The sequence below is a fragment of the Scyliorhinus torazame genome, chromosome 15 (genome assembly GCF_047496885.1).
Source record: "Scyliorhinus torazame isolate Kashiwa2021f chromosome 15, sScyTor2.1, whole genome shotgun sequence".
NCBI lineage: Eukaryota > Metazoa > Chordata > Chondrichthyes > Carcharhiniformes > Scyliorhinidae > Scyliorhinus > Scyliorhinus torazame.
In genome coordinates, this window is record NC_092721.1 from 212585072 (window position 1) to 212602055 (window position 16984).

General features: G+C 50.5%; 1 protein-coding gene across 1 annotated transcript in view; it reads right to left on the bottom strand.

The window, feature by feature from the left end:
• Nucleotides 1-16984, bottom strand: part of LOC140392181 (amyloid beta precursor protein binding family B member 1-like) — a 398721-nt gene that overhangs the window by 259902 nt on the left and 121835 nt on the right. Inside the window, 4 exon segments of the mRNA XM_072477563.1 lie at nucleotides 4780-4907; nucleotides 6569-6715; nucleotides 14859-14916; nucleotides 15036-15121. Of these exon segments, the coding sequence (XP_072333664.1) occupies nucleotides 4780-4907; nucleotides 6569-6715; nucleotides 14859-14916; nucleotides 15036-15121 (419 nt within the window).

Genomic DNA, 16984 nt, shown 5'->3' on the forward strand with positions numbered 1-16984 from the left:
CAATAAGAGGTAAAAATTTAGAGTATGAGAGGAAACTAGGGAGAAATATAAAAATGGATAGTAAGAGTCTCTATCGGTACTTATCAAAGTATTCACAAAGTGAGCATTAGCCTTATAGAAAGTGAGTCTGGAGAATTTATAATGGAAAAGAAGGACATGGCAGATGGATTGAGCAGATATTTAGCATCAGTCTTGATTACAGAGGATACAAGTAACATCCCGGAAATAAATGTAAATCAGGAACTGGAAGGGAGGAACTCAGGAAAATTACAATAACCATGAAGTGGTACTGGGGAAACTGCGGGCTGACAAAATTCCCACGTCCAGGTGGACTTCATCCTAGGATCTTAAAAGAGGTGGCTAGTAAGGTATTTGATGCGTCGGTTTAATTTTCTAAAAATCCTGAGATTCGGGGAGGGTACCATTAGATTGCAAAATAGCAAATGTAAATCCTTTGTTAAAAAGGTGAGGAAGCCAGAAAGGAGGAAACTACAGGCCAGTAGCTTAACATTAAAGATGTTGTGACAGGAACTTTGATAAATTCAAGACAATCATACTGAATCAACATTGTTCTGTGAAAGGGAAAGCATGTTTAACTAATTTATTGGACAAAGTGACGTGTGCTGTGGATAAAGGGGAGCTGGTGGATGTACTGTACGTGTGCCGTGGATAAAGGGGAGCTGGTGGATGTACTGTACGTGTGCCGTGGATAAAGGGGAGCTGGTGGATGTACTGTACGTGTGCCGTGGATAAAGGGGAGCTGGTGGATGTACTGTACGTGTGCCGTGGATAAAGGGGAGCTGGTGGATGTACTGTACGTGTGCCGTGGATAAAGGGGAGCTGGTGGATGTACTGTACGTGTGCTGTGGATAAAGGGGAGCTGGTGGATGTACTGTACTTAGATTTCCAGAACGCTTTTGATGAGGTGTCACATCAAAGGTTATTGCAGAAAATAAAAGATCCTGGCGTGGGGGTAACATATAAATAATAAATAATCTTTTACTGTCACAAGTGAGCTTACATTAATGCTGCAATGAAGTGACTGTGAAAATCCCCTAGTCGCCACATTCCGGCGCCTGTTCGGGTACACAGAGGGAGAATTCAGAATTCTCAGCTGGTACGGGAATTGAACCCGCGCTGCTGGCCTTGTTCAAACCTGCTGTCTAGCCCACTGAGCTAAACCAGCCCTATTAATATATTAGCATGGTTTGAAGATTGGCAAGCTACCAGGAAACGGAGTTGGCATAAATGAGTAATTTTCTGGCTGGCAGGATGCAACGAGTGGAGTGCCACAGGGGTCAGCACTGGGACCTCAACTTTTTACAATTGATATAAATGACTTGGATGAAGGGATGTTGCTAAATTTGCTGATGACACAAAGATAGGTAAGAAAGTAAGTTGCGAAGAAGACATAAGGAGGCTACAAGGGAACAGAGAGGTTAAGTGAGTGGACAAAACTCTGGCAAAATGGACTGGAATGTGAAATCACCCATTTTGGGAGGAAGAATAAAAACAAACATTTCAGAGCCCTGAGGTTCAGAGGGATCCCAGTGCACCACCAACTTCTCAAGGACAGATAGGGGCGGGCAATAAATGCTGGCCGAGCCAGCAATGCCCAACTCCTAGATATTAATTTTTTTAATTAATCGCAAAAAGCGAGGCTGCAGTTGAGTAAGTAATTAGGTGAGCAAGTCAAGTGTCAGTGTTTAGTACAAGGGGAAATTACTACAGTGCACCAGTGAGACTGAATACTGTGCACAGTACTGGGAAATTACTACAGTGCACCAGTGAGACTGAATACTGTGCACAGTAGTGACCTCGTTATTGAAGGAAGAATGTAAATCCTTCTGGGGCAGCACGGTAGCATTGTGGTTAGCACAATTGCTTCACAGCTCCAGGGTCCCAGGTTCGATTCCGGCTTGGGTCACTGTGCAGAGTCTGCACATCCTCCCCATGTGTGCGTGGGTTTCCTCCGGGTGCTCCGGTTTCCTCCCACAGTCCAAAGATGTGTAGGTTGGGTGGATTGGCCATGATAAATTGCCCTTAGTGTCCAAAATTGCCCTTGGTGTTGGGTGGGGTTACTGGGTTATGGGGATAGGGTGGAGGTGTTGACCTTGGGTAGGGTGCTCTTTCCAAGAGCCGGTGCAGACCCGATGGGCCGAATGGCCTCCTTCTGCACTGTAAATTCTATGATGAATGCATTAGCAGTTCAGGGAAGGTTTACTAGACTGGTGCCTGGAATGGGTGCGTTATGAGGAATGGCTGGACAAGCTAGGCTTTCACCTGCCGGAGTTTAGGGGTGTGAGAGGCAACTTGCTGAAACCTTTAACATAGAATCATAACGTTTAACAGAACAGGAAGGCCCTTCGGCCCATCATGGCTGCCCAGCCACCAAGCACCTATCTATTCGAATCCCATTTCCCTGATTGTTATATTCTCTCAATTCTGGCATAACCCTTGTAATCCTCGACCCCGCGAAAGCTTTTCTACCTCGGCCCACTCTCCCGTTCTATCCCTATAACCCCGCACATTGATGTGTCAATCCACCTAACCTGCACATCTTTGGGCTAGGAGAAGAAACCGGAGCACCCGGAGGAAACCCACGCAGACACGGGGAGAACGTGCAGACTCCACACAGACAGTGACCCAAGGCCGGAATTGAACCCTGGTCCCTGGCGCTGTGAGGCAACAGTGTTAACCCGGGTCCCTGGCGCTGTGATACAGCAGTGTTATCCCGGGTCCCTGGCACGGTGAGGCAACAGTGCTAACCCGGGACCCTGGCACTGTGAGACAGCAGTGCTAACCCGGGTCCCTGGCACTGTGAGACAGCAGTGTTAACCCGGATCCCTGGCACTGTGAGACAGCAGTGTTAACCCGGGTCCCTGGCACTGTGAGACAGCAGTGCTAACCCTGGACCCTGGCACTGTGAGACAGCAGTGCTAACCCGGGTCCCTGGCACTGTGAGACAGCAGTGTTAACCCGGGTCCTGGCACTGTGAGACAGCAGTGCTAACCCAGGACCCTGGCACTGTGAGACAGCAGTGTTAACCCGGGTCCCTGACACTGTGAGACAGCAGTGTTAACCCGTGTCCCTGGCGCTGTGAGACAGCAGTGTTAACCCGGGTCTCTGGCACTGTGAGACAGCAGTGCTAACCCGGGACCCTGGCACTGTGAGACAGCAGTGTTAACCCGGGTCCTGGCACTGTGAGACAGCAGTGCTAACCCGGGTCCTGGCACTGTGAGACAGCAGTGTTAACCCGGGTCCTGGCACTGTGAGACAGCAGTGCTAACCCGGGACCCTTGGCACTGTGAGCCAGCAGTGTTAACCCGGGTCCCTGGCGCTGTGAGGCAGCAGTGTTAACCCGGGTCCCAGGCACTGTGAGGCAGCAGTGCTAACCCGTGACCCTGGCGCTGTGAGACAGCAGTGTTAACCCGGGTCCCTGACACTGTGAGACAGCAGTGCTAACCCGGGTCCTGGCGCTGTGAGACAGCAGTGTTAACCCGGGTCCCTGGCACTGTGAGACAGCAGTGTTAACCCGGGTCTCTGGCACTGTGAGACAGCAGTGTTAACCCGGGTCCCTGGCACTGTGAGACAGCAGTGTTAACCCGGGTCTCTGGCACTGGGAGGCAGCAGTGTTAACCCGGGTCCCTGGCACTGTGAGGCAGCAGTGTTAACCCTGGTCCCTGGCACTGTGAGACAGCAGTGTTAACCCGGGTCCCTGGCACTGTGAGACAGCAGTGTTAACCCAGGTCCCTGGCACTGTGAGGAAGCAGTGTTAACCCGGGTCCCTGGCACTGTGAGGCAGCAGTGTTAACCCGGGTCCCTGGCACTGTGAGACAGTAGTGTTAACCTGGGTCCCTGGCACTGTGAGACAGCAGTGTTAACCCGGGACCCTGGCACTGTGAGGCAGCAGTGTTAACCCGGGTCCCTGGCGCTGTGAGGCAGCAGTGCTAACCCGGGACCCTGGCATTGTGAGACAGCAGTGTTAACACGGGACCCTGGCACTGTGAGGCAGCAGTGTTAACCCGGGTCCCTGGCACTGTGAGGCAGCAGTGTTAACCCGGGTCCCTGGCACTGTGAGGCAGCAGTGCTAACCCGGGTCCCTGGCGCTGTGAGGCAGCAGTGCTAACCCGGGACCCTGGCGCTGTGAGGCAGCAGTGTTAACCCGGGTCCCTGGCACTGTGAGGCAGCAGTGCTAACCCGGGTCCCTGGCGCTGTGAGGCAGCAGTGCTAACCCGGGACCCTGGCGCTGTGAGGCAGCAGTGTTAACCCGGGTCCCTGGCACTGTGAGGCAGCAGTGCTAACCCGGGTCCCTGGCGCTGTGAGGCAGCAGTGTTAACCCGGGTCCCTGGCGCTGTGAGGCAGCAGTGTTAACCCGGGTCCCTGGCGCTGTGAGGCAGCAGTGCTAACCCGGGACCCTGGCGCTGTGAGGCAGCAGTGTTGACCCGGGTCCCTGGCACTGTGAGGCAGCAGTGCTAACCCGGATCTCTGGCACTGTGAGACAGCAGTGCTAACCCGGGTCCCTGGCGCTGTGAGGCAGCAGTGCTAACTACTGTGCCGCTGACTAGCCTACTCCTGCTCCTCGGCTGTATTTTCCAGAGGGGGGGGGGGTGCTCCTGGAGGTGCCCACCAAACCCCCGGTGGTGCAGGCAGTGAGGGTCAGGGGTTGAGGGATTCTGTGGGTTGGAGGTGAGGCAGAATAGTGACAGGGCAGGATTACAGGGTGGGCTATTTTAACAAGGCTCTGGTGTGGGTAAGGAAGCTGTTATGTTTACATACCGTCCATTGTCTCGCCCAACACCCCACACTCGAATGCTGACAATGGGTTGTGTGTGCAGCAAACTCTGGCCCAGTGGGTCGATGAGGTTCAGTGTATCATCCTCAAGCAGCAGCAACATATCTTTACCCTGGGAAGAAGAGGCACGTTATAACCAGCACTCACATTAATTGGGCTGTTCCAACAGATTTCACTGCCAATCAATACTGTGAACTGCATCTGTTGTGACATCAGGAATGGGAGCAGCAATTCTGCACAGCAACATTTCACAAACAGCAATGAGACATATGGGATGGGATTGCCCACGTTTGTGTGGAGCATTGCTCAACGGCACCATGGCCAGGTCTCCCAGGCATGGCCTAATGGCTCATTTAAATATGTTCGTTTGGATCCTGCACAGTAAGGGCGGGAGCCAGATTGCAATGTCTCGCGAGGTGTTCAGAACATCGCAAATCTCCTGAGGGGCCTCTGGTGAGATTAAACGGCCTCGTCGCGTCACTGAGTCAGGTGCGACGAGGCTGTTCGAGCGCGCCTACAATCTCCCTTTGACAAAACCATGCAGCCTATCCTTGAGTAATCTTTGCCTCCCCAAGTAGAGATTAATTCTATCCCTCAGAATTTTTTCCCGACCACTGAAGTTCCGACACAACTGGCCTGTAATTTTCTGGGTTATCTCTGCCACCTTCTTGAATAATGGGACGACATTAACTCTATTCCAGTCCTCTGGCACCTCTCCTGTGGCCAGAGAAGATTTGAAAATTGTCAGAGCCTCTGCAATCTCCTCGCTAGCCTCCCACAGCAGCCCGAGTCTGGACATTTATCCACTTTTAAGCCTGCTAAAAATATTAATACCTCCTCCCTCTCAATTTAACTTTATTCAAGTACATCGCAGTCCCCTCCCTGACTTCCGTACCTACATCATCCTTCTCCATTGTGAACACAGATGCAAAGTACTCATTTAAAACATCAATCTCTTCGGGTCCCATACACAGATTGTGACTTTGGTCCCTAATGGGCCCAACCCTTACTCTGGTCATCCCCCTGCCTTTAACATACTTATAAAACACCCTTGGATTTTCCTTTATTTTATCCGCCAGTGCTTTTTCATGCCCCTTCTTCACTCTCCTGATTTCATTCTTAAGTAGCCCCCTGAACTCTCTACATTCTTCCAGGGTTTCTGCTGTTTTGAACCCAGGGTATCTCCTACCACCCTCCCTTTTTCTCCTTATCCAACTCTATATATCCCTTGACATCCAGGGTTCTCAGGACTAGTTGCTTCCACCCTTCACTATCACGGGAACACGTTGGCCCTGTACTCTCCCTTATTCCTTTTTTCAATGAATCCCACTGCTCTGATGTAGATTTTCCTACAAGTAGCTGCTCCCAGTTAACTTTCGACAGATTTTACCTAATTTATGAAAATTGGCCATGCCCCATGTCAGAAGATTTATTTGGGGCCCATCTTTGTCTCTTTCCATAACTACCTTCAATCCCACTGAGTTATGGTCAGTGTCACCAGGATGCTCCCCCACTTAAACTTCACCCACTTGCCTCCTCCTCACAGTTGACCCTCGGCCCAGTTTCTCCCCTCAGTGATTTCGGAGAAGTTGAGGTGAGCACAACGTATCTGATCTCTTGTCCTCACACTTACAGCTCATTAAATTAAGCTGAAGAAACAGATTATACATCAACAGCAAGCACACGAAACTCCCACACTACAATACCCCAGAACATCCCAGGTTCAGGATGGGGTCAGAGTCAGGCCTGATCTCGCGGTGGGGTTCCACCTACCTCCCCCCAGTTGCCGGCAGTATCGTGCAGGTTGCTCTTGTGGTAAGAAAGCTGTCGTATGCAGTTGTTGACAGCAATGCTGCTCTTCCCTGGAGCGAGGTCCTCCTCCAACATCTCCACCCAACCAAGGGATCGGACAGAAAAACACTGCAGAATACACAACCATCGTCACCTCCCCAAATCCAGTGCAAACAACAGCAAACAACTGATTCCATCCACCCTGGGAGTGTTTGACGGGACAGTGTAGAGGGAGCTTTACTCTGTATCTAACCCCGTGCTGTACCTGTCCTGGGAGTGTTTGATGGGGACAGTGTAGAGGGAGCTTTACTCTGTATCTAACCCCGTGCTGTACCTGTCCTGGGAGTGTTTGATGGGGACAGTGTAGAGGGAGCTTTACTCTGTATAATCCCAGGCTGTACCTGTCCTGGGCGTGTTTGATGGGGACAGTGTAGAAGGAACTTTACTCTGTATCTATCCCCGGGCTGTACCTGTCCTGGGAGTGTTTGACGGGGACAGTGTAGAGGGAGCTTTACTCTGTATAACCCCGTGCTGTACCTGTCCCGGGAGTGTTTGATGGGGACAGTGTAGAGGGAGCTTTACTCTGTATCTAACCCCGTGCTGTACCTGTCCTGGGAGTGTTTAACGGGACAGTGTAGAGGGAGCTTTACTCTGTATCTAACCCCGTGCTGGAACGGTCCAGGGAGTGTTTGACGGGACAGTGTAGAGGGAGCTTTACTCTGTATCTAACCCCGTGCTGTACCTGTCCTGGGAGTGTTTGATGTGGACAGTGTAGAGAGAGCTTTACTCTGTATCTAACCCCGTGCTGTACCTGTCCTGGGCGTGTTTGATGGGGACAGTGTAGAGGGAGCTTTACTCTGTATAACCCCGTGCTGTACCTGTCCTGGGAGTGTTTGATGGGGACAGTGTAGAGGGAGCTTTACTGTGTATCTAACCCCGTGCTGTACCTGTCCTGGGAGTGTTTGATGTGGACAGTGTAGAGAGAGCTTTACTCTGTATCTAACTCCGTGCTGTACCTGTCCTGGGCGTGTTTGATGGGGACAGTGTAGAGGGAGCTTTACTCTGTATCTAACCCCGTGCTGTCCTGCCCTGGGAGTGTTTGATGGGGACAGTGTAGAGGGAGCTTTACTCTGTATCTAACCCCGGGCTGGACCTGTCCTGGGAGTGTTTGATGGGGACAGTGTAGAGGGAGCTTTACTCTGTATCTCACCCCGTGCTGGACCTGTCCTGGGAGTGTTTGACGGGACAGTGTAGAGGGAGCTTTACTCTGTATCTAACCCCGTGCTGGACCTGTCCAGGGAGTGTTTGACGGGACAGTGTAGAGGGAGCTTTACTCTGTATCTAACCCCGTGCTGTACCTGTCCTGGGAGCGTTTGATGGGGACAGTGTAGAGGGAGCTTTACTCTGTATAACCCCGTGCTGTACCTGTCCTGGGAGTGTTTGATGGGGACAGTGTAGAGGGAGCTTTACTGTGTATCTAACCCCGTGCTGTACCTGTCCTGTGAGTGTTTGATGTGGACAGTGTGGAGAGAGCTTTACTCTGTATCTAACCCCGTGCTGTACCTGTCCTGGGAGTGTTTGATGGGGACAGTGTAGAGAGAGCTTTACTCTGTATCTAGCCCCGTGCTGTACCTGTCCTGGGAGAGTTTGATGGGGTCAGTGTAGAGGGAGCTTTACTCCGTTTCTAACCCATGCTTTACCTGTCCTGGTAGTGTTTGATGGGGACAGTGTAGAGGGAGCTTTATTCTCTATCTAACCCCGTGCTGTACCTGTCCTGGGAGTCTTTGATGGGTACAGTGTAGAGAGAGCTTTACTCTGTATCTAACCCTGTGCTGTACCTGTCCTGGGAGTGTTTGATGGGTACAGTGTAGAGAGAGCTTTACTCTGTATCTAACCCTGTGCTGTACCTGTCCTGGGAGTGTTTGATGGGGACAGTGTAGAGGGTGCTTTACTCTGTATCTAACCCCGTGCTGTACCTGTCCTGGGAGTGTTTGATGGGGACAGTGTAGAGGGAGCTTTACTCTGTATCTAACCCTGTCCTGTCCTGGGAGTGTTTGATGGGGACAGTGTAGAGGGTATCTTTTGCACTGAGTGCTGAATTTGGTGCATTTGAGTGCTATAGTGAGAGTTTGGTGATTGAGGGAGTATAAGGCTTCATTTTTATCTAAAGTCTAGTCTTTCTTTTATTTAGTTAATTAACTTAAAAGTTGCTGTTTGGTTTAGAAGGTGTATTTTCAATCAGCTTTAAACAAAGCTTCTACTTGTAGGCACTTGCTTGTAGGGAGCTTGTTAATTAGTTAATTGGATTAGGCCAGTTTTCAGAGGCTAGATTCACAGTATAAAAGTGATCCCCTACAGTGCAGACTTTGTTTGCACTGAGGGTTGAATTTGGTGCATTTGAGTGCTATAGTGAGAGTTTGGTGACTGAGGGAGTGCTGAATTTGGTGCATTTGAGTGCTATAGTGGGAGTTTGGTGACTGGGGGAGTGCTGAATTTGGTGCATTTGAGTGCTATAGTGAGAGTTTGGTGACTGGGGGAGTGCTGAATTTGGTGCATTTGAGTGCTATAGTGGGAGTTTGGTGACTGAGGGAGTCAGGTGCTCCTTTCATTTTGTTTCCTACATTTCCGCAAAGAGTGAGAAGAGAGCCAGGAGTTTACAGAGCGTGCAGCTGACTGGGAGCAGAGTCGGAGGGCGGAGGTCCAGTTGGTCCACAGGGCAGCTATATTCTGTAAGGTAAGAGGGGATGGAGGCTAGGCCAGTTGCATGCTCCTGTAGGATGTGGGTGGTGAGGGATACCACCGGTGTCCCCACTGACTATACCTGCGGGAAGTACACCCAACTCCAGCTCCTCAAAGACCGTGTTAGGGAACTGGAGCTGAAGCTGGATGAACTTCGGATCATCCGGGAGGCAGAGGGGGTGATTGAGAAGAGTTACAGGGAGGTAACCACACCCAAGGTACAGGGCAAGAATAGCTGGGTTACAGTCAGGGGGAAAAAAACAAACAGGCAGACAGTGCAGGGATTCCTCGTGGCCGTTCCCCTTCAAAACAAGTATACCGTTTTGGATGCTGTTGGGGGGGATGACCTACCGGGGGAAGGCCCTAGCGGCCAGGTCTCTGGCACTGAGTCTGGCTCTGGGGCTCAGAAGGGAAGGGGGGAGAATAGAAAAGCAATAGTTGTAGGAGATTCAATGGTTAGGGGAATAGATCGGAGATTCTGTGGTCGCGAGCGAGACTCCCGGAAGGTATGTTGCCTCCCGGGTGCCAGGGTCAGGGATGTCTCAGATCATGTCTTCAGGATCCTTAAGGGGGAGGGTGAGCAGCCAGAAGTCGTGGTGCACATTGGTACCAACGACATAGGTAGGAAAAGGGGTGTGGAGGTAATAAACAAGTTTAGGGAGTTAGGCTGGAAGTTAAAAGCCAGGACAGACAGAGTTGTCATCTCTGGTTTGTTGCCGGTGCCACGTGATAGCGAGGCTAGGAATAGGGAGAGAGTCCAGCTGAACACGTGGCTGCAGGAATGGTGTAGGAGGGAGGGCTTCAGGTATTTGGATAATTGGAGCGCATTCTGGGGAAGGTGGGACCTGTACAAGCAGGACGGGTTGCATCTGAACCAGAGGGGCACCAATATCCTGGGAGGGAGGTTTTCTAGTACTCTTCGGGAGGGTTTAAACTAATTTGGCTGGGGAATGGGAACCGGATTTGTAGTCCAGCAACTAAGGTAGCCGATATTCAGGACGCCAAAGCATGTAATGAGGCAGTGGGGAAGGGAACACTGACAAAGGAGAGTACTTGCAGGCACGGAGATGGGTTGAAGTGTGTATACTTCAACGCAAGAAGCATCAGGAATAAGGTGGGTGAACTTAAGGCATGGACCGGTACTTGGGACTACGATGTGGTGGCCATCATGGAAACTTGGATAGAAGAGGGGCAGAAATGGTTGTTGGAGGTCCCTGGTTATAGATGTTTCAATCAGATTAGGGAGGGTGGTAAAAGAGGTGGGGGGTGGCATTGTTAATTAGAGATAGTATAACAGCTGCAGGAAGGCAGTTCGAGGAGTATCAGCCTACTGAGGTATTATGGGTTGAAGTCAGGAATAGGAAAGGAGCAGTCACCTTGTTAGGAGTTTTCTATAGGCCCCCCAATAGTAGCAGAGATGTATTTCAATGTCTCCCTATACTAATCACCAAGACCTTTTTTAATAAAATAGATAGGAGCATCACGAGCTTCGTGTGGGCAGGGAAAGTTCCGAGAGTAAGGAAGGGGTTCCTTCAGCGTAGTAGGGACAGAGGAGGACTGGCACTACCGAACTTGGGTGATTACTATTGGGCCGCCAATGTGGCAATGATACGTAGATGGATGATGGAGGGTGAGGGAGCGGCATGGAAAAGACTGGAGAGAAAGTCCTGTAAAGGGACGAGTTTAGAGGCGCTGGTGACGGCGCCGCTACCGCTCTCACCTAAAAAGTTTACCACGAACCCGGTGGTGGCGGCAACACTGAATATCTGGGGACAGTGGAGGCGACAGAGAGGGGTGCGGGGAGCCCTGGTGGGGTCCCCTATCAGGAACAACCATAGGTTCGCCCCAGGAAGAATGGATGGAGGATTTCAGAGCTGGTACCAGTTGGGAATTAGGAGGGTGGGAGATTTATTTATAGATGGGACTTTTGCGAGCTTGGGAGCATTGGAGGAAAAGTATAAGTTGCCCCGGGGAAATCTTTTGCGATATATGCAGGTGAGGGCGTTTACTAGACAACAGGTGAGGGAATTTCCATTGCTCCCGACACAGGGGATACAGGACAGGGTGCTTTCAGGGGTGTGGGTCGGAGAGGGCAAGGTGTCAGAGATTTATAGAGAGATGAGGGAAGAGGGGGAGGAGTCGGTGGGCGAAGTAAAAAGAAAGTGGGAAGAAGAATTAGGGGAGGAGATAGAGGAGGGAATGTGGGCTGATGCCCTAAGCAGGGTAAATTCCTCTTCCTCGTGCGCCAGGCTTAGCCTGATTCAATTTAAGGTGCTACATAGAGCACACATAGCGGGGGCAAGATTGAGCAGGTTCTTTGGAGTGGAGGACAAATGTGGGAGGTGTGGCGGGAGCCCGGCAAACCACGCACATATGTTTTGGTCATGCCCGGCACTGGAGGGGTATTGGAAGGGAGTGACGGGAGTGATCTCGAAGGTGGTGAAGGCCCGGGTCAAACCAGGCTGGGGGTTAGCTCTATTTGGAGTTGCGGAAGAGCCGGGAGTGCAGGAGGCGAAAGAGGCCGACGTTGTGGCCTTTGCGTCCCTAGTAGCCCGGCGCAGGATCCTACTCATGTGGAAGGAGGCGAAACCCCCCGGACTGGAGGCCTGGGTAAACTATATGGCGGGGTTCATTAAACTGGAGCAGATAAAGTTTGCCCTGAGAGGATCGGCTCAAGGGTTCACCAGGCGGTGGCAGCCATTTCTCGACTACCTAGGGGAACGTTAGAGGGAAGACAGATGACCAGCAGCAGCAACCCAGGGGGAGGGGAGGGGGCTTTAGTTTAGTTTAGGTCAATAGATAATGGGGTTTTGTTACTTGTGTATCGTTAAAAATCTCTGTTTTGTTATTGTTTCGTTTGCTTTGTAAGAGGGAAAAATTGTTGTTTGGAAAAAATTTTCAATAAAATATATTTTAAAAAAAATAGTAGCAGAGATGTGGAGGAACAGATTGGGAAACAGATTTTGAAAGGTGCAGAAGTCACAGGGTGACTTTAACTTCCCAAACATTGAGTGGAAACTCTTTAGATCAAGTAGTTTAGATGGGGTGGTGTTTGTGCAGTGTGTCCAGGAAGCTTTTCTAACATAGTATGTAGATTGTCCGACCAGAGGAGGGGCAATATTGGATTTAGTACTTGGTAATGAACCAGGGCAAGTGATAGATTTGTTAGTGGGGGAGCATTTTGGAGATAGTGACCACAATTCTGTGACTTTCACTTTAGTAATGGAGAGGGATAGGTGCGTGCAACAGGGCAAGGTTTACAATTGGGGGAAGGGTAAATACGATGTTGTCAGACAAGAATTGAAGTGCATAAGTTGGGAACATAGGCTGTCAGGGAAGGACACAAGTGAAATGTGGAACTTGTTCAAGGAACAGGTACTACGTGTCCTTGATATGTATGTCCCTGTCAGGCAGGATGTGGAGTTGCCGGCGTTGGACTGGGGTGAGCACAGTACGAAGTCTTACAACAGCAGGTTAAAGTCCAACAGGTTTGTTTCGATGTCACTAGCTTTCGGAGCGCTGCTCCTTCCTCAGGTGAATGAAGAGGTATGTTCCAGAAACACATATATAGACAAATTCAAAGATGCCAAACAATGCTAGGAATGCGAGCATTAGCAGGTGATTAAATCTTTACAGATCCAGAGATGGGGTAACCCCAGGTTAAAGAGATGTGAATTGCATCAAGCCAGGACAGTTGGTAGGATTTCGCAGGCCAGATGGTGGGGGATGAATGTAATGCGACATGAATCCCAGGTCCCGGTTGAGGCCGCACTCGTGTGCGGAACCTGGCTATAAGTTTCTGCTCAGCGATTCTGCGTTGTCGCGCGTCCTGAAGGCCGCCTTGGAGAACGCTTACCCGGAGATCAGAGGCTGAATGCCCTTGACTGCTGAAGTGTTCTCCGACTGGAAGGGAACATTCCTGCCTGGTGATTGTTGCGCGATGTTCGTTCATTCGTTGTCGCAGCGTCTGCATGGTCTCGCCAATGTACCACGCTTCGGGACATCCTTTCCTGCAGCGTATGAGGTAGACAACGTTGGCCGAGTCGCACGAGTATGTACCGCGTACCTGGTGGGTGGTGTTCTCACGTGTAATAGTGGTATCCATGTCGATGATCTGGCACGTCTTGCAGAGATTGCCATGGCAGGGTTGTGTGGTGTCGTGGTCACTGTTCTGAAGACTGGGTAGTTTGCTGCAAACAATGGTTCGTTTGAGGTTGCGCGGTTGTTTGAAGGCAAGAAGTGGGGGTGTGGGGATGACCTTGGCAAGATGTTCATCGTCATCAATGACGTGTTGAATGCTGCGAAGAAGATGTTGTAGTTTCCCCGCTCCGGGGAAGTACTGGACGACAGTGTAAAGGGAGCTTTACTCTGTATATAACCCGTGCTGTACCTGTCCTCGGAGTGTTTGATGGGGACAGTGTAGAGGGAGCTTTACTCTGAATCTCGCCCCCTGCTGTACCTGTCCTGGGAGTGTTTGATAGGTACAATGTAGAGGGAGCTTTACTCTGTATCTAACCCCGTGCTGTAGCTGTCCTGGGAGTGTTTAATGGGGAGAGTGTTGAGGGAGCTTTACTCTGTATCTAACCCCGTGCTGTACCTGTCCTGGGAGCGTGTGATGGGTACAGTGTAGAGGGAGCTTTACTCTGTATCTAACCCTGTGCTGTACCTGTCCTGGGAGTGTTTGATGGGGACAGAGTAGAGGGAGCTTTACTCTGTATCTAACCCCGTGCTGTACCTGGCCTGGGAGTGTTTGATGGGGACAGTGTAGAGGGAGCTTTACTCTGTATCTAACCCCGTGCTGTACCTGTCCTGGGAGCGTTTGATGGGTACAGTGTAGAGGGAGCTTTACTCTGTATCTAACCCTGTACTGTACCTGTCCTGGGAGTGTTTGATGGGGACAGTGTAGAGGGAGCTTTACTCTGTATCTAACCCCGTGCTGTACCTGTCCTGGGAGCGTTTGATGGGTACAGTGTAGAGGGAGCTTTACTCTGTATCTAACCCTGTACTGTACCTGTCCTGGGAGTGTTTGATGGGGACAGAGTAGAGGGAGCTTTACTCTGTATCTAACCACGTGCTGTACCTGTCCTGGGAGTGTTTGATGGGGACAGTGTAGAGGGAGCTTTACTCTGTATCTAACGCCGTGCTGTACCTGTCCTGGGCGTGTTTGATGGGGACAGTGTAGAGGGAGCTTTACTCTGTATCTAACCCTATGCTGTACCTGTCCTGGGCGTGTTTGATGGGGACAGTGTAGAAGGAGCTTTACTCTGTATCTAACCTCGTGCTGTACCTGTCCTGGGAGTGTTTGATGGGGACAGTGTAGAGGGAGCTTTACTCTGTATCTAACCCCGTGCTGTACCTGTCCTGGGAGTGTTTGATGGGGACAGTGTAGAGGGATATTTAGTCTTTATCTAACCCCGTGCTGTACATGTCCTGGGACGTGCCCCGTTCAGATGACTAAAAAGAACATACTTCTGAAGTTCAGACGAAAAAAAATCCAAGAATATAACAAATAAGAAATCTTCCTTTCCCTCACCTTTGATTCATCATCGATGTTTAGGATTTTCTTGTAATTATCCTCTTCCTCTTGGCCCCTGAGAGAGGGAAATCTCAATGTGTAAATGAGCTTTCTATATTAGCCAAAGCATTAGTCAAATCAAAACCAGGACCAAAGCTGGGGGGGGGGGGGGGGGGGGGCGCACTGCTCACTCACCCCAGATTGAGGGATGCATATCGTAGTGTCGCTCCCTCAAACTCCTTCAGACTCGTATCCGAGGTCTCAGTTATGCTCTGCACCTCCTGTAGAAAAATACATTTCAGTTTGTTAGAAATCCCTAAACAACTTCAACAGTGAAAAGGAGAGATCCTGCGGGAATCGGCGGGGTGGGCAACTCCGGCGGGAAGGAGTGGCGAAACCACTCCGGCATCGGGCCGATGAATCCTCCACACCTTCAGGGGCTAGTCCGGCGCCAGAGTGGTTTCCGCCGCCGGCGGGGAAGGGGCTTGGCGCCAAAGGGCCTCCGCCGACCGGCGCATGCACGGGAGCGCCAGTGTGTGCTGCCGCCATCCCAGTGCCTGCGCAAGGTGGGTTCATCTCCGCTCCGGCCATCGCGGAAGAATAGCAGCCGACGAGGAAGAATATAGTGACACCACAGCACAGGCCCGCCCGCGGATCGGTAGGCCCCGATCGCGGCCAGGCCATTGTGGGGGCACCTCCCGGGGCCACATCCCGCCGCACCCCTCGGAGGCTGCCCGCGCAGCCAGGTCCCGCCGCTAAGAATCTGTTGTAATTTACGCCGGCGGGACCGACCCAAAATGGGCGTACACTTGGCCCATTGGGAGCCGGAGAATCGGCGGGGGGGCCGCTGCTAGCGGCTGCCGACTGGCACGGCGCGATTCTCACCCCCGCCAAATCCCCGGCGCCAGCTAATATGGCAGCCGGCGGCGGCGGGATTCACGCTGCCCCCCCCCCCCCAGCAATTCTCCGACCCGGTGGGGTGCTGGAGAATCCCGCCCTATAAGGTCACACCGAGATTATAAACTCACACCGAGAGATTATAAACACACACTGAGAGATTATAAACACACACTGAGAGATTATAAACACACACCGAGAGATTATAAACTCGCACCGAGAGATTATAAACTCACACCGAGAGATTATAAACACACACCGAGAGATTATAAACACACACCGAGAGATTATAAACACACACCGAGAGATTATAAACACACACCGAGAGATTATAAACACACACCGAGAGATTATAAACTCGCACCGAGAGATTATAAACTCACACCGAGAGATTATAAACACACACCGAGAGATTATAAACACACACCGAGAGATTATGAACTCACACCGAGAGATTATAAACACACACCGAGAGATTATAAACTCACACCGAGAGATTATAAACACACACCGAGAGATTATAAACACACACCGAGAGATTATAAACACACACCGAGAGATTATAAACACACACCGAGAGATTATAAACACACACCGAGAGATTATAAACACACACCGAGAGATTATAAACACACACCGAGAGATTATAAACTCGCACCGAGAGATTATAAACTCACACCGAGAGATTATAAACACACACCGAGAGATTATAAACACACACCGAGAGATTATAAACACACACCGAGAGATTATAAACACACACCGAGAGATTATAAACTCGCACCGAGAGATTATAAACTCACACCGAGAGATTATAAACACACACCGAGAGATTATAAACACACACCGAGAGATTATAAACACACACCGAGAGATTATAAACACACACCGAGAGATTATAAACACACACCGAGAGATTATAAACACACACCGAGAGATTATAAACTCGCACCGAGAGATTATAAACTCACACCGAGAGATTATAAACACACACCGAGAGATTATAAACACACACCGAGAGATTATGAACTCACACCGAGAGATTATAAACACACACCGAGAGATTATAAACACACACCGAGAGATTATAAACACACACCGAGATTATAAACACACACCGAGAGATTATAAACACACACCGAGAGAGATTATAAACACACACCGAGAGAGATTATAAACACACACCGAGAGATTATAAACACACACCGAGAGATTATAAACTCACACTGAGAGAGATTATAAACACA